The sequence below is a fragment of the Fulmarus glacialis genome, unplaced genomic scaffold (genome assembly GCF_000690835.1).
Source record: "Fulmarus glacialis isolate BGI_N327 unplaced genomic scaffold, ASM69083v1 scaffold27118, whole genome shotgun sequence".
In the NCBI taxonomy this organism is placed as follows: Eukaryota; Metazoa; Chordata; class Aves; order Procellariiformes; family Procellariidae; genus Fulmarus; species Fulmarus glacialis.
Window position 1 is genome coordinate 48,423 of NW_009230658.1, and position 15,322 is coordinate 63,744.

Consider the following 15,322-nt stretch of genomic DNA (forward strand, 5'->3'; position numbering starts at 1 on the left):
AGCCAGTGGATATACAAAAACACTAAGCTGTGCACGTGCTTTAGTAGATAGAGCATAGAAGCATGTATGCAGGATGTCTTGGCCCTGCTCCATCTTCAATCAAAGATCACCAGTAGCTTTCCCTCATGCTAGTTAGTATGAGTTACCAGTATGCTTCATTTCATTTCAAATGGTGGGACATTTTCCCCTTCCATAAGCAGTTATGCAAAATCTTCAGCTATTCAAAAAAGATGAGTAAAATGATACTGTTTAAAAAGAACTTGCCTTTTATTTTTGTTTAATCAGAAAATGAGGCATGTGTAATCAAAAAAATAGGTTTTCCAGTCTGCTTTGGATGGCTACATATAACAGCGTGCCAGCTTTGACCAGTGAATCTGTAAAATAATGTTGAGAAATACACAATGCTCCCAGTTTCCTGTAATTTTTATTACATACTCAGTTTTTTATGACAGAAAAAATGGATTTATTTCTGTGGAACAAGGCAGGGCATTTCTTAATTTTTCTCCCCTACTCTTGTGTTTCTCTTCTGACACCTACACTGACTTATTTTAAAATAATCCTTTTTAAACTCTTTGTATTCTAATGACTTAAACACTTACTTCAGAGCTTCTCAAACGAAAAATGAAATTTAGGGTAGTCAGGCCTCCCAATGCTTTTTCTAATGCTATGGAACATGGAGGATAGGGTGTTCACCTCACCACCAACAGTTCCAAGTCCAGTCATTTTCAACGCAAGATATTTTTAAAGGTGCTGTAGAAGAATCAAAAGGATACAGATAGTGAGAGAATGAGGCTTACATGTAAACTTTCAATAATTAAAACATTGAGGGAAAATTTATTACTTCTACTTCACTATAAAAATATAGGTGCACTCAGTTATTGCTTTTACCTTCACTCTGCATTCTTGATTCCTACACCTCTGTCTCAGCCAAAGAACTGTTCCTTTTCTGCATAGCCTTTGGTTTCCAAGGGAGGCTTGGGCTTTTCCTAAGGCATAGCAGGGAAGAAGGCTGGTTGCTCCTTTGAATAGAGCAAACTCTTACAGGTAATTTTGGATTCCACTTGGCAAATTCTGACTAACTTGTGATTTTTTTTTTTTCTTTTTTTTGTGCATAAATGTTTTCTTACTTTAGTGACTGCCCCATCTGTGTTGCTTCAAGATTACTTCCTAGTTAGTTTGTTTGGGTTTTAAATAAAGATGTAGGAGATAAAAGCCTGCTGCCTGAATTTTATCTGATATAAAATACAGTGTTTTCTTTGGTTTTAACACATATATGTTTAACTTACTACTGTTAACATGTTCTGGATGCCAAAAGTAAATACAGTTCCAAAGGAGTTAAAAGAGGAAGAGGTAATCAGTGGCTCTTAAGCTACAGGACTGACCATTGCATTTAGGAAGATTCCTGGGTACTGGTAGGCTCTTCTAAGGGAGTTATCACTCATTGCCATGTTTCTTTTTTCTCTTTTCTTAATATCTGTTACTTTTTCAAACACTGAGCTTAATATACCTTTGTTTGGACTGTTATGGGAGATCTTAGGTGACTTGTGTCATAGAATGTAACAACCCTTTTTCAAGTAGATGATTTCATGTCTTCTGGTATTACTCAGTGAAATATATTGAAACTTATTTATGACAGACATGTATTTCTTATTCTGTTAGGTTCTTTACCAGAGTTTGAGAGACTTACTAGAGTATGAAGGAAGTGTGGAAGATGACATGATGATAACGTTTCAAATATCTCATACGGATCTCTTTGGCAATCCAATGATGCATGATTTAAAGGAAAACGGTGATAAAATTCCTATTACGAATGAAAATAGAAAGGTACACTCAAATAATTTTTTTAACATAATCTGTAATTTTTACTCTATGCAGAATTATGTAGGACTCTATAAAGGTTTTTATAATTAATTTTTAAAGCCTTTTAAAATTGCCGTAGCACAGTGTAGTTGTAAGCAGAAAAGGCTTCTCTGTTAAAGAAAGCATCATAGCTTCTGGGTGTGATGTTTGACCTGTTTGAGAAATATTTGAGACTTGCTCTTTATTACTGCTGAGTAGAAGCTGAGCCCAGATAATCTACGTAGAACTAAATGTATTTCGGGGTCTTATATTTCTGGGAGATACTTCAAGTGGCATGTGTCGAAGTACTAAGTTTTTTTGGGGGATTGTTTCCTTACAGGAATTTGTCAATCTGTATGCTGACTATATACTCAATAAATCAGTAGAAAAGCAGTTCAAGGCCTTTCGGAGAGGATTCCACATGGTGACCAATGAATCTCCTTTGAAATATTTATTTAGACCAGAGGAAATTGAATTACTTATTTGTGGAAGTAGGGTAAGAATCCTGAATTTACACCAGAAAAAGTGGAGCTTTTTTGATCCTAAGTATATAATTAGTGGTCCTTTTTAAAAATGTCATCTTCTTACAGAATTTAGATTTTCAAGCACTAGAAGAAACTACAGAATATGATGGTGGCTATACAAGAGACTCTCTTATTATTAGGTAATTTTTTTCTAATTTCTGAAAGGTCAAAAGCACTTTACAGCCTGTTTCTTCATAATTAATTTAATATTGTAAGATTTAGTATTTTTGTAGTACTGGAGATGCAAGTGTCTTATGTATAATTTCACTTTACACAAGTACCATCATTAGAGCAGATAGTGTAAACATTGTCTTTAGCTTCCAATGAACTTCGGTAAAGCTTAAAACAGATTTTTCCCCATGTTTTTGACTTTCTGTTATACCATATAGTTAAATAATTCCCAGTATAAACAGGGCTGTTTCAATAAATTACCACTATTCTGTTGGTTTTTTTAAAAAAAAAACAACACACACACTGAATTGTTTGAATAGGTCGCATGTGTAGAACTTTCTTCTCTAACTAGAAATCAAGTAAATTCAATGTTTTTAAGAGGGAAAATGATTTTAATGTTTTTACATTCTTGTCCCCTTTGAGTAGAGAACTCTGAAGACAAGGGTCAGAGAAGTATGCATCTTCGGTCCTCTAGACTTTGCCGAACACTTAACTAGTTCCTGCTAGGGTACAAAACCTTTAACAGTAGCTGCATTTGTTTACTGTGGTGTTTAAGAATGTGGTAGAAATGGGCAGTATAGTGGAACCAGCATAATTCCATAGGAAATAGGAATAATAAAATAAAGGAAGAATATCTGCAGATCACTTGTCAGCCAAATTAACATTTAAAAACAGTTAAACTGCAGTGTTTTGGTAATACTTCTGATTTTTACTTCCGATTCTCAGCAATTGGTGAATACTTTGCTGTTAGTTTTGTTTTTATGAATGCAATTTGTAAGCTGATGTTAAGATTGATTGGAATTACTAAACCTTCAAAGTTCAATAACTTTTGAAAGTCTCCTTTATACCAAAGAAGGTTTTCAGTTTACTTATTTTTTTATTTCTTCCTTGATAGGGAATTCTGGGAAATAGTCCATTCATTTACAGATGAACAGAAAAGACTATTCTTACAGTTTACAACAGGCACAGACAGAGCCCCTGTGGGAGGACTTGGAAAGTTAAAGATGATCATAGCCAAAAATGGCCCAGATACAGAGAGGTAAAAAAAGAAAGAAAAAAAAAAAAAAAATCTACATTTTGCTTGTTTGTTTACAAATGGAAGTAAGTTCTGTGCTTTTAATTTACTGACTTAGTTAAATCGAAAGTTGAATCTTTCAGCAAAGTAGATTCTCTTTAAATTCATTATTTTGGATTTGTGAAATAGCGATGTATTTCTTTGCATGTACTACATGTTCCCAGATCTGAATTATTCTTTTTTTGTTTTCCCCACAGGTTACCTACATCTCACACATGCTTTAATGTACTTTTGCTTCCGGAGTACTCAAGCAAAGAAAAGCTTAAAGAAAGATTATTGAAGGCCATCACATATGCCAAAGGATTTGGCATGCTGTAATAAATATAACAAAAGGGATTAAAAAAATGATGGTGATGATGTCCCTGTCCAAAAAGGCCATAAGATAGTGAGCTACAGTAGTCACCTGTGTTTGTGCCTCCCTTCTTTACTGGGGACATTGGGCTGGAACAGCAGATTTCAGCTGCTTATATGAACAAAATCTTTATTTTTTCTTTTAGCGTGAAAGTGTTACATATTCTTTCACTTGTATGTACAGAGAGGTTTTCCTGAATATTTATTTTAAGGGTTAAATCACTTTTGCTTGTGTTTATTACTGCTTGAAGTTGAGCCTTTTTGAGTATTTACAAGAAGACAAACTGTACTCTCCCAAGGAAAATATTGCCATCATTTGTAGACCATGTAACCTTCAAGTATGTGCTATATTTTTGTCCCTGTATCTAATCAAATCAAGAACTGTACTTTTTGAAGAGTTTGCTTTTGAAACTTGAAGTCTTGGAAAACAGTGTGATGCAATTACTGCTGTTCTAGCCCCCAAAGAGTTTCTGTGCAAAATCTTAAGAATCAATAAAGATGGAAGGGAGAACTTGGAATGTTAAATTGCAGCCTTGAGAACTTTACTTTAGTCACAGCACAACAATTAAAATTCATTTCACTATATGTTGTCTTCACATGTCTTGTAATAAATTGTGTTTTTAATTAGGAAACATTTCTTAGCATATGAAAGGGTAGAAATTTTAGTTACTTTTTTTAAAAGAAGTTTACTGGGGAAAGTGCATTTTCAACTGAACAGCTTTAGAGTAGAGAGTGAAGTGTTTGGAAAAAAGATAGGAAGTTTTTGCTATATTATAAACAAAGCATGTGGAAGTGCACTTAAAATGAAGTTTTATTCTTAATTGCCTATTATGTTGACATTTTAAATAGACAATCCAAAGTCTTCCCTACATGTTATGTCATCACCATTTATTTAATGAATCGTTGTTCCTACTTATCAAGGCACATGATCAGTGTTGCAACATAATCTAAAGGGATGGCTACTGTATTTTAATCTCATCTAACAATAAGCAAAACTGAACAATATTAACCGTAAGGCCTACTTCATGTTGTACACTTCCAACCATTAAATAAACTGTTAGAAAGTAAGTACTAAGGTTATGTTCATCTACTACATAAAGTATTCAGTAGGTTTTTAATTTAACTCTACAAATCATATCAGAAATAAATCCTTTACCTTTTGTAGTCTGTGTTTAATGTTAATTTCTCCTGTTGCAATATACGATAAAGGGATTATGCGTTTTTAAGTGAAGACGTAGCTGGCATATCTCTTTTATAATACAAGCTGCAGCGGATGTGCAGAGCTGAGCTTGTGCCTTGACAATTGCTATAACTGACTACTACCAATCAAACCCGTGACTGTGTGGAATTGGCATTAAAAGGCATAGTTTTGAAATCATTGGAGAAGGAAAAGATGTCTTTCAGGACTATTTTAATAAATTCTTTCTAGTAATAGAAACAGACAACTGTTATGTAACTATGATGCTGAATAAAACAGTGACCTTTTTTCACCACGGTTCAGTGAAAAAGAAAAGAAGTGACTTCCTTACTTTGATAAATTGGATATTATTTGATTAGAAAACATTGTAGTACAGCATAATTTGAGGGTTACAGGTACGTAAAACTCTCTAGAAGTGAACTGTAGTGATGTGGGGTCCGGCGATGTTCCCCTCTCAAATCCAAGCTGATGCAAGATGGCCTGGACATGGGGACTGAAACTCGCTGGGGAGGGAGGGGTGCTGGCTGTCTTCTGGCCTTTGATCTCGAGGTGGCACTTGGGGCATGCCTTCTTGAATGTTCTCCTCGTTGCATGTCCTTGAAGAGGAAAACACAAGATGCCCTGCCTCTCAGTAGCACGGTTGACAACAGTGCAGAACACGGAATTGGATAGCAATGCAAAGTTCTCTCACTGAAGTGTTCATGTTTTAAATGTGCTTTTTCTGTCTTCCTTTAGCATTAAGATTAAAATAACACATAATTGTATTGGCCTTTAAAAGCATAAGTTGTTTTTCAAGGAACCATTTTCAGGTAAGATATAAGTACTTTATATTTGACAGTTTTCCCATTTAAATATATACTGCCTCCCCCAAAATGACACTGTATTGCAAAATGCCACTGTATTGAAACCTTATCTCCTTAGCGGTGTTATAAATGTCCTAATTGTCCAGCAGCAGCAGTTGATAAGGTTTCAAATAAATAAATCCTGAAGTCTTGAAGCTGCAGGCTGCTTTTCTGCCCTATAGAAGTTCCAGTCAGCCTTCTGTTGCGTGAAAGGTTTGTCAAAGTGGGGAAAATGCCGTTTAAGTTCTTTTTTTCTGGGCTCCAGGCACACACAGAATGTCTTTCACCCTCACTTAGTCTTTCAGCAGCGTTTAGTGAATTTTAGGCCTACAAAACTTCTATCGGAAGCTTGGATGTACTCATGTGTCACTGAAATACCTCTCTCGAGTGAGACAGAAGACTCCTTTTCCAAGGTAGCAGTCTGATGCCAGGGTGCTGGTGCCCTTAAGATGTTAATGAGAAAATATTTTGGGCATCTCAGCATTGTCTCATTTGACAAGTGACAAATGCCACTTTGCGCATTTCCTTCTGCACCCTAGTAGACTGCCAAGTTGCTTCCAACCTTGGTGCAAAGGTGCACCAAAGGTGCATCAGGCTTTTATCTGTATTTCATAGTATCTTAGCCTCAAAAATGATAGCAATGCAAAATACACTAAAAAGAATCATATTAAGTACTGAACAAATAGGGATTTTTTTTTTTCAGATTTCATTGGGAGTGAAGGAATAGTTTTGTTTAGCTCTAAAGGTATGTTAGCACATGACTCTGCGTGAACAGAGCATCACCTTTTAAAAGATGAAGGCTTTTGTTTGTTACCATCAGGAGCAAGCACAGTTCAGTTAACTAAGGAATAGTGTTTTGTGAGTGTCTGACTGGGCTTATCTTCTGTTCGGCAGGGACTGTGACAGCCAAGGAGACCCTCTCCAGCCCTGTGCTTTGAGGAAAGCTGCTGCTGGAATAGGCTGGCGATGAGTCCAGGGCTCCGAGCAGCTCTGTGTTACATTAGTCAATCCATGCCTCTCATCCAACAGTGGTCTTCACTGCGGAAGCAGGAGCTTCATACCACATGTCATACCACAGCGGTGTGAGGCACCTGATGGGCTGATCCTCCAGGTAGCCCTTAGCGTGGGCTACCCAGATGCTTGCCTGGGTTTCTGCTCAGTGGAGCAGGGAGCGGGACACAGGTTTCCATGCTGTCGATGTTCAGCAGCAGGACAGCCCCCACAGCATCAGCTTTAAGGTGCTTCCCTGGTACTGTTGTAGCCAATTACCTCCAGGTAAATTTTTAATCTCACTAGAAGATTAAAAATTTCCTGGTTGTCTCAGGAATTTTCAGGATGAAAATACTTCAGTCGGGCTGAATGTTTGAGCTGTGCCTTACTTATTAGGCAGAAAAACTCCATGCAAGATGGAGCAGGAACTTCTTCCAAGTTTAGCTATGCAAAATCAAGCCTTTCCTGACAAGAGCTTAGTTTGTTATGGTTAGTCTCAGAATCACAAGGGTTTGTGATAAGTTACCTACAGCTCCCATTTGTACTTGTGCACAATTTTAATTAAGCTTTCAGATGTGATGGAAGTTGTCACCAAATTCGTAAGACCATCAAGGACTTGAAATCAGTTTTATTAAATTGGTTTTATACTGTCTCATAGAAGGGACACTTCTTTGGAAATAGAGTTGATGCTGGCATTTGCCTTTAGACAGGTCACTTCTTACCCAGATGAATGCATTTGGAAAACCCATGAAATAATGGCATGTATTTTTCTCCAGTGCTCCATCTAAAGATGTCTTCCCTGTTGATTTTTATTATTTTTCATTAACAAAATCGAAAAGGGTGTCTGGCTGCTGGATTTCTCTAACCAGTAATTTTTAAAGTTATTTGCAATGTGACTTTGGCTGTATGCTGCACAGCTATAAGGTTTCTGTCTTCATAGCTTTGCTGTCATTAAATCACCAAGTGAGGGGCCGGCCTGCAGTCGGAGGGCTTTCCGGCCACTGACTTTCCGACCTGATGTACCACCTTGTCACTGAACGTGGGAATCTCCCTCCTCCCGTTGTCCCAGAAGTTCCCAGTGCGTCTTTGGTTGAGTTTCTGGTAAGTGGCGTCGTGGCCAAGCCTGAAACGGCGCGGCTCATTCACCGCAACTGCAGGCCAGCTGGACCGGGGACTGCCCAGCCTGTTGAAAGCCGCTGTGACAGAATCCATGGGGAGCAGAAAAAACTTTTTCCGTGATGCGTCTGTGCCTCCTGCAAGCTTTGCTCTCTGAAGAGTGGAAAGTGGGGTATGGTAGGTGTTGGGTTGGGATCCCACATTCTCCTTGAACGGAAGGAAGGAAATTTCACAGGCATTAGACTGCAAGTAGAAAAGGGTTTGTGAACTTTGAAAGCCACAAGGAATCTTTTTTTTCTTTTCTCCTCGCCCCGTGTAGTATTTCTTTCACTTGGATGCAAATTCCCATTTCCCTGAAACCTACTGTGTGCAACATGGGTCCCTCTTTTGCAATGGCTGGTTTACGGGATGGGCCCTGAGCGGGAGCTGGGCTTGGCTGGGGAAGTCGCTCGCGTTGGCTGGTGGCGGGGGAACAAGTGAAAGGGTGAGACGGGAGAGGAGGAGATGGGTTGGCAGAAAGAGTAACAGTGGGGAGAGAAGCAGTTGGAGAACGGATTTTGATTGAGAAAGAGACTAGGGAGGATGAAGGAAGTGGCGGTCTGTGTTGGTTTTATTTTATGCTAACTGAAAGGAGGGTTGTAAAGGATCTTGGGAAGACAAAGGATGGTGGGAAGGTGGTTTTAATTGCAGATGTGCTGCTTTGCGATACGCAAGCGTGGTTTTGTTCTGTTCTGCAGTATTTGTGGGATACAGCCAGAGAGCGGTCCTCGTAAATAACTGAAGTCTACCTAGTACACTTATGTTTATGAATATCTGTTGCTGAATATATATCCTGCTTCAGGATTTCTATGCGGGGAAATTTCTAAGTGACAAGGGCATCAGAGATACAAGTAGAGGGCAGGAATCGTTATTCTGTTTTAGGATAATAAAATGGCATTACAAACTGCTATATTATCTTCCTGGGTAGGTTTGTGCATAGTTTTGAGACTTAAAAATGAAACCAGAGCTGACTCTGAAAGTCAGCCAGTGATCGCTGGAATGGGACTTCTGCCTTTGGAAGGACACGCAGCACGACTAAACTGTACACGCCTGCGCATGCGGGGATGCTGCTGCTCGTACGGGCTGGGTTGACAGCTAGTACCGAGCAATGTCAAGAGAAGATAAAAACTGCAGCAGCTTGAAGATTTGTGACTGAACTGTTGTCATGCACAAAGCTGACGTGAAGCCTTGCTTCTTAAAAACGTCGCCGAAAGCTCTGGTGTACGTTTCTGCTGTGCCAGTGGGTTCACGCCTTGAGAAAATCCCTTAAATCTTCCCACTACATCCCTTTGCTTTCAGATCTGTATAGTACAGCAGTGCAAGCAACGATGCTCACAAGTAGCTGTCTATAAAATGGCAACTAGTTGAGCATTTCTGTTCTAAGTTTTGAGCTGCCATACATTATGTGCTGCTGCGTTTGATTTAGTTATTTCCCATTGCAAGCACTCGGCGTTGAGCAGCAAGGGGTAAAGATCAGGTGAGCTAATATGATACAGTTAAGGGGTTTCTATTATTTCCTAATAAAAAACCAGGAAACTCGGCACTAGAATGTTTCCTAGATGAAAGCATGTTTTCAAAAGAATAATCTCCCTTGTGCTACGTACACTGACATTTTTTTAATTAATTTTTTAAATTGTCATCTGCACATGAAGAATCCTATGAACTTTGTAGCAAGTCGCCTAAAACAAAGCAGGTGACATTTCGGCTTCGCCAATACTGATACTTTCTTTTCAAAACACCACATGGACTTCTTTATGAGCATCTGATGAGGGTTGCTCTTGGCCAGTTTTTTTCACCTTGAATCTCTCTGGTGAGGGTCTCATATTCCCAAACTAGAATCCCCAAGTGGATATCCTTTCTAGCAGGATTCCTGTCCGTCTGCTTTGGAGTAGGGCTGCAGCCACTGGGCTCTGCCCCTGCCAGGCTCCTCTTTCTGCCCTGGCTGTACGCCCCGCAGCCAGCCCAGGTGAGACCGTCACTCCTGCGCCAGGAGTCATTCCAGATGGTGGTCCTCGGGCCTTTCGGAGGCCATCCTGCTCCAGACCTGCAGCTTTTTGGATAGGCAGTTTGACTTCATCATCCAACCTGCTTTCCTTGCTGGCTTTGCTTTTGGAGAAGAGAGGCCTTCTCGGTGTCTCAGCCCTAGGAAGTTTATCGGAGCTGGGACTCTGTTTCTGGGACCACCCACTGCTGCTGTTGCCACCTTCATGGGATGGTTTTAACCCCTTTTCTCTCTTTCGTGCTCTTGGCTTCTCCCAGAGAGACAGCGGGTGGCCTGGAGCCAGCGCTCTTGGCTGCTGCGTCCAGCTGCAGACCAGCAGTTGCAATGGGGGAAACTGGAGGTGCAGAAGCAACGGTGATCTGCCTGCTGCCTCTGAGCCTCGCTGCTGTGGGTGGTAAAAATGGGCTGTTTCGGCAGTTTCTTCCCAGCATCTGCAAGGTGGGAGCCTCCAGTAGCTGTCTTCTGTGGCTTTTCACCTTTCCTCTGGGAATCTCCCATCCCAAGGCTTCCTCTGGAGTCTCCCAGTGGCTGATGGCAACATCTCGTGACCTTCTGAGTTTCCTCTGCAATTTTTTCTCCCCCCTACACAGGTGAGAGTGAAGCCCTGTAGGACTGAAACGCGTCTGGAGTAGGTAGCTCTGCTCTGCTGCACGCTTCTCCCGCCCTCGGCACCGGCAATGGCTGGGGACAGGGGAACGTGCTCCGTCAGAGACGTCCCTGTAGCCCCTCGGTCTGGCATGGGCCCCTCTGGCCACCAAAGTTTAAAGTGTAAATCAGTTGTAGAAAACTGCCTGGTCAATAGAAAGGGGCTTCCCCATCTGCTTTTTCTGGGATTGCAGGTTGCTGCATCTCTTCTATAACAGCGTCTCTCTCTTCTATAACAGCGTCTCTTCTATAACAGCGTCTCTTCTGCTGGTGGTGGCAAGCTGAGCCTCTTGGTGCTTCTCCCTCACCCGGGACGGGTCTGTCACCCCTGCTCTCGGCTGCAGTTTTGAACTGCCATCGCCTGCCCCAAGGTGCTGCACGGCTCTTTCCTCACCCCTCTCCTTCCTCCTCGCGCTCATCCTCCTTCAGCCGCCAGCCCTTGCGGCTGGTGCAGTTAGGTAACAGCAGGGGAAACCTTGTCAAAGCAGTCAGCCTTGCAACACTGAACTGAAAGTGTTTTGCTTGGGGCAGCTCCTCTGTCCATCTACCTGGTAGCCAGGAGCCTCACCCGTACTGTCAGCGCTCTGGTCTGAACCACGCACGGAGAAGCCTGGCCATGGCTAGCGGGATAAAATGGGCTGTGGTGGCAACTGATGTCTTTGAAAAGGCATGAGGCGCTTTCCTAGAAAAGCTCTGCAGCCTTTTGTTGCTAGACATAAGCTTTTTTCCTAACCTTCATCTAAGTGTAGTTGGAGGCAACTATGTTATTGCAAGGAGATGAGACATTGGGTTTTCAGCAGTCAGGATCCATTAAAAAACCCTTCTCTGGATCATTTCCTTCACTGTGGAGCACCGAAAGCCTCTGCTGTAAGAGAGGCTTCCTTGTGCTGAGCACTGGATGAGTGAACAAGCAGCCCTGAGGACTTGCTTTAAAGGGCCTAACTCTGCAAATAATTTGAAAATAGAGGGAGTCCCACTGAAGCTTGGTGGATGAATTATCTGCAAGTGGGGAACTGGCAAGCGGTTCTCCTAAAAAGCGTAGATCTTTGCAGCACAGTTGGTTTGATTCATCAGCCCTGGAGGCAAGCTGTGCCAGAAAAAAACCCTTCGTGCTTCTCTATCTCCTCCTCTGGAAGGGCAGGTAGTGCCCACTGGTTCTTGCTGTGCTACCACCTGGAGGGGCTGCTCGGGTGTAGTGGCTGCTCTGGGGTGGCTCCCCTTCCAGGGGGATGGGGGAAAATAACTGTTGACATAAGAACAGAATGTGATTTTTTTTCTTGACAGGAAACTGTTGGAAATGACATGTCAAAACAGACAAAAAGCTGAGAAATTAATAACTGTTCATCAAGCTGCCCATCAGCCCAGGATACAGTTGTGCTTTCCCACTTTTCCATGTTACTGTTCTTGAGTTGCCCTGTTACAGAAAGGTTGATATCAGCCACCACAAACATTAAGGAAAGAGAAATAGAATAGCAACCATTAGTAAATTCCTTTCATGTTTCTGCACTTCTGGGTTTAGTAACCTACCCCCAATTTACCTAGACAAATAAGACAGGTCTCTGTTAGAGCTGGATGGTGTCCTCCTCGGTCTCTTGGGAGGACAGCCTTTGCATGGGAGCTGCAGCCATTGGCACTGTGTCCTGTGCTCTCCCTGCAGAAGTCGAGCAGAAGTGGTAGAACTGATGAAGAAAATCTCTTTCTGAAAGCTGCTGCTGCTTCTGGAGTAAAGCTAGTATTTGTGTTCATCCTTGAAGCTGAGGACACCCTGCTATTCCTGCTCTTGAGGTTGCAGAAACCGATTTTGCTTAAAAAATGCGAGTCTTCCCTTCCCTCCTCACTCCGCCCTTAGGGTGTGGAGCAGGGAGGATTGCAAACACAGAACGGCAGAATTTTATTTTCCACAGTGAAGCTGTGAGGGCAGTTGGCAGCAGCCTTTGATTTGTGAGCTGGAAACGGTTGCAAAATCTGAATTTCAGAAACAAAAGGCCTGACTGTTTTTAGACCCAGGGCTTGCATGTGTTTCCCTCCCCTTCGACCCAAGGCAGAATGGAAGGGAGCAGGGCTTCCCCGTCTTCCCGGTAAGGACTCCCCAGGCAGCATCCTCCTCGGGCTCTGTACTGTGAATGGGGCTGGGGGGAAAGGGGGTTCCTGGATTGATGGCTTCCCTCAGGAAAGCTGCCACAGCTGAAATCTTGTGCTTTAGCTGCCTGTACAGTTGCCAGATCCATTTAGTGCATAATTCATTTTGCGCTCAGGGATACACAAAGGGTTTTTATGAATGCTAAATTATGTAAACAAGAATTTGATTCTTTCTGTCTGTTCCAGGATGGAAACATTAATAGAAGAGCCAGGGGACTTTGAAGCCAAGTACAAATGCTGTCATCTCACAAATCTTCAGGATGAAGAGCAGCTCTCGTTTAGTCAGCCTGACTCCATTATCTTGTTGGACAGCCTGGACTAGGCTTGGCCTGTGAAATCCTCTCTCACCCTCGCCCGCAGCAGCGATACAGAAACAAATGAGTCTTCCAAATCAGCAGCGTACAGACCAGCTCAGAGAAAGCACTAACGCTTTTGTGGGGGAAAGGAAAATGAACAGTTTGTTTCTTAATGTGAAGCAGAGCCCTCTCTGCTTGTAGGTTAATAAATATTTGGCAGGAATAAAACTGTAAAGCAGATGTCTAAGAAAAAAGAACCAAATGCAGGGTTGTTCCTTCCTGGGCTGTTTCTGCAGAAAAAGCTGCAGTCACGCTAACCCCGACCCTCGGCTGTATGTGAGGGCGTCTGTACACATATACATGCTGTTTTGCTGTCACCGCTGTTTCTGTTGTCCAATTCAGTCCATTGAATTTTCCAGAGCAGAGCTTTCTACTGTAAAAACTATTTAAGTAAAATAATAGTAGGGGATGAGGGGAAAAGGATGGGGTGCTGCTATTGAGAGCTCTTTGGAGAGCAGCAAGGCTTGAATCATTTGCTGTTATGGAGCCGGGCCCATGACTTGAGGCCCTTTCCCTGGAAAAGCTCACTCCAAGCAGTACCTGGAGCATGGCAGTGCCGCTCCACCAGCTTTACCCTCCTTTTGCACCTGCAGTAGATGTTCGAACACCTCAGGCCTTGTCCACCAGGTGTCTGGCTCAGCACAGGCATCTTGGAGCAACAGTACCAACCCATGGCTGCCTGCTTCGGCACAGGTTGGCTCCTGCAGCTGTGTGCAGTGAGCGCTGTGGCCATCAAACCCCTGTTTGTAGGTTCAGGGTATGTTCAAACGCACTGTAAGAGCTGTCCTGTTCCTTAGTTTCTCTTGTGGTGGGGTTGAAGGACCAGCCCAGCCCAGCCCATGCCAGGTACTGCCCAATGGTTTGGGGGGGGGTTGGTAGGTGACATATGTGTGCAAGTAGCAGAAAGCTGCAAACACTTTTATTTCTGCTGGACAAGGGACCATCCCTGCTACGCCTCCTGCATGGAGCCGGGGAAGGGGAGGAGACGGGTGGCAGCGGCACGAGGAGCCTGGCAGGCTCTGCTCCCCACAAGGCCTGGCACCCCTGGAGAAGCGGGATGCTCGGCCACTTGTGCCTGTGCGATACCTGCAAAGATGGTGACAGTGCCAAAACTGGGCATGGGACCAAAGCCGTATGCCAGCTGCCCTGCGGTGAGGGGAGAACACCGCTATTCCCACTTGATTTTCTGTCACTTCAGACCTCTGTTCCAGCTAATGATTTTCTGGGGTATGTAATGTTGGCATTATCAAAGTCTGTCATGAAATGCTAAAATCCAGGGGGATATGGATAAAAGAAAACAGAGTTGCTTGAAAGTTACTCAAAATATTTTAATGTACATGCTGTAGCCACGTTAAAGACGGGGAAAAAACATCTTACAGAGATGAAAGACGTCAAAGGATGTGATTTCATCATGCCAAAAGCTATATATTTCGAAGTGACTGAAGCCAATAGCATCAAAATAGCTCTTTTTCTGACACGTGAAAACCAGACCAAGAGGCATGGAAAAGGGAAGAACAAACATGTGTTTAACTGATAGATTAAGCTGTTCTGATCCATCAGGTAAAGGTACGTTCTTGTGCTTGTGGGGTTTTTTAACAGGTATAAATTTGGTACAAATAATACTTTAAACAGTTCTATTTGTATATACCTAGTAGGCTGGAACAGCTGTAGTACGTTGGGTAGACAGGTAGCTATTTACAGAGAATGATGACTGATGCAGAACGTGATGGTAAGTATGAAACCCCTACCAGATTCGGTGTTTGAGTAACACAATAGTGAACGTCAGCCACAGGTGAGTGCGGTGCCTGCCTGTGAGTTACAAGGTGAGAGTTGCAAGTTCAGCAGCCTGTGACTGCACCGTCTGCGCTTACAGTGGTACGCTGCAACTAGCCAACACCCGGCCCCACCTCAACCCTGCCCTCCTCGGTGCGGGAGCGAGGGCACTAGAGCCCTGCCAAAAGCAGCCTCTCTTACCTCCCCCATCTGTCTCAAGCCCTTGGAGAAAATAAGGACAAGATTCAGCTGAGGGACCAAA

At 42.6% G+C, this 15,322-nt stretch overlaps 1 protein-coding gene across 1 annotated transcript in view; it reads left to right on the plus strand.

The window, feature by feature from the left end:
* Positions 1-4,481, plus strand: part of UBE3A (ubiquitin protein ligase E3A) — a 49,172-nt gene extending 44,691 nt beyond the window's left edge. The window contains exons 9-13 of the mRNA XM_009584321.1: positions 1,660-1,824; positions 2,180-2,335; positions 2,430-2,503; positions 3,430-3,573; positions 3,807-4,481. Of these exons, the coding sequence (XP_009582616.1) occupies positions 1,660-1,824; positions 2,180-2,335; positions 2,430-2,503; positions 3,430-3,573; positions 3,807-3,927 (660 nt within the window). The 3' untranslated portion in view covers positions 3,928-4,481. The remainder of the gene's footprint in view (positions 1-1,659; positions 1,825-2,179; positions 2,336-2,429; positions 2,504-3,429; positions 3,574-3,806) is intronic.
* The last annotated feature ends 10,841 nt before the right edge of the window (positions 4,482-15,322 follow it).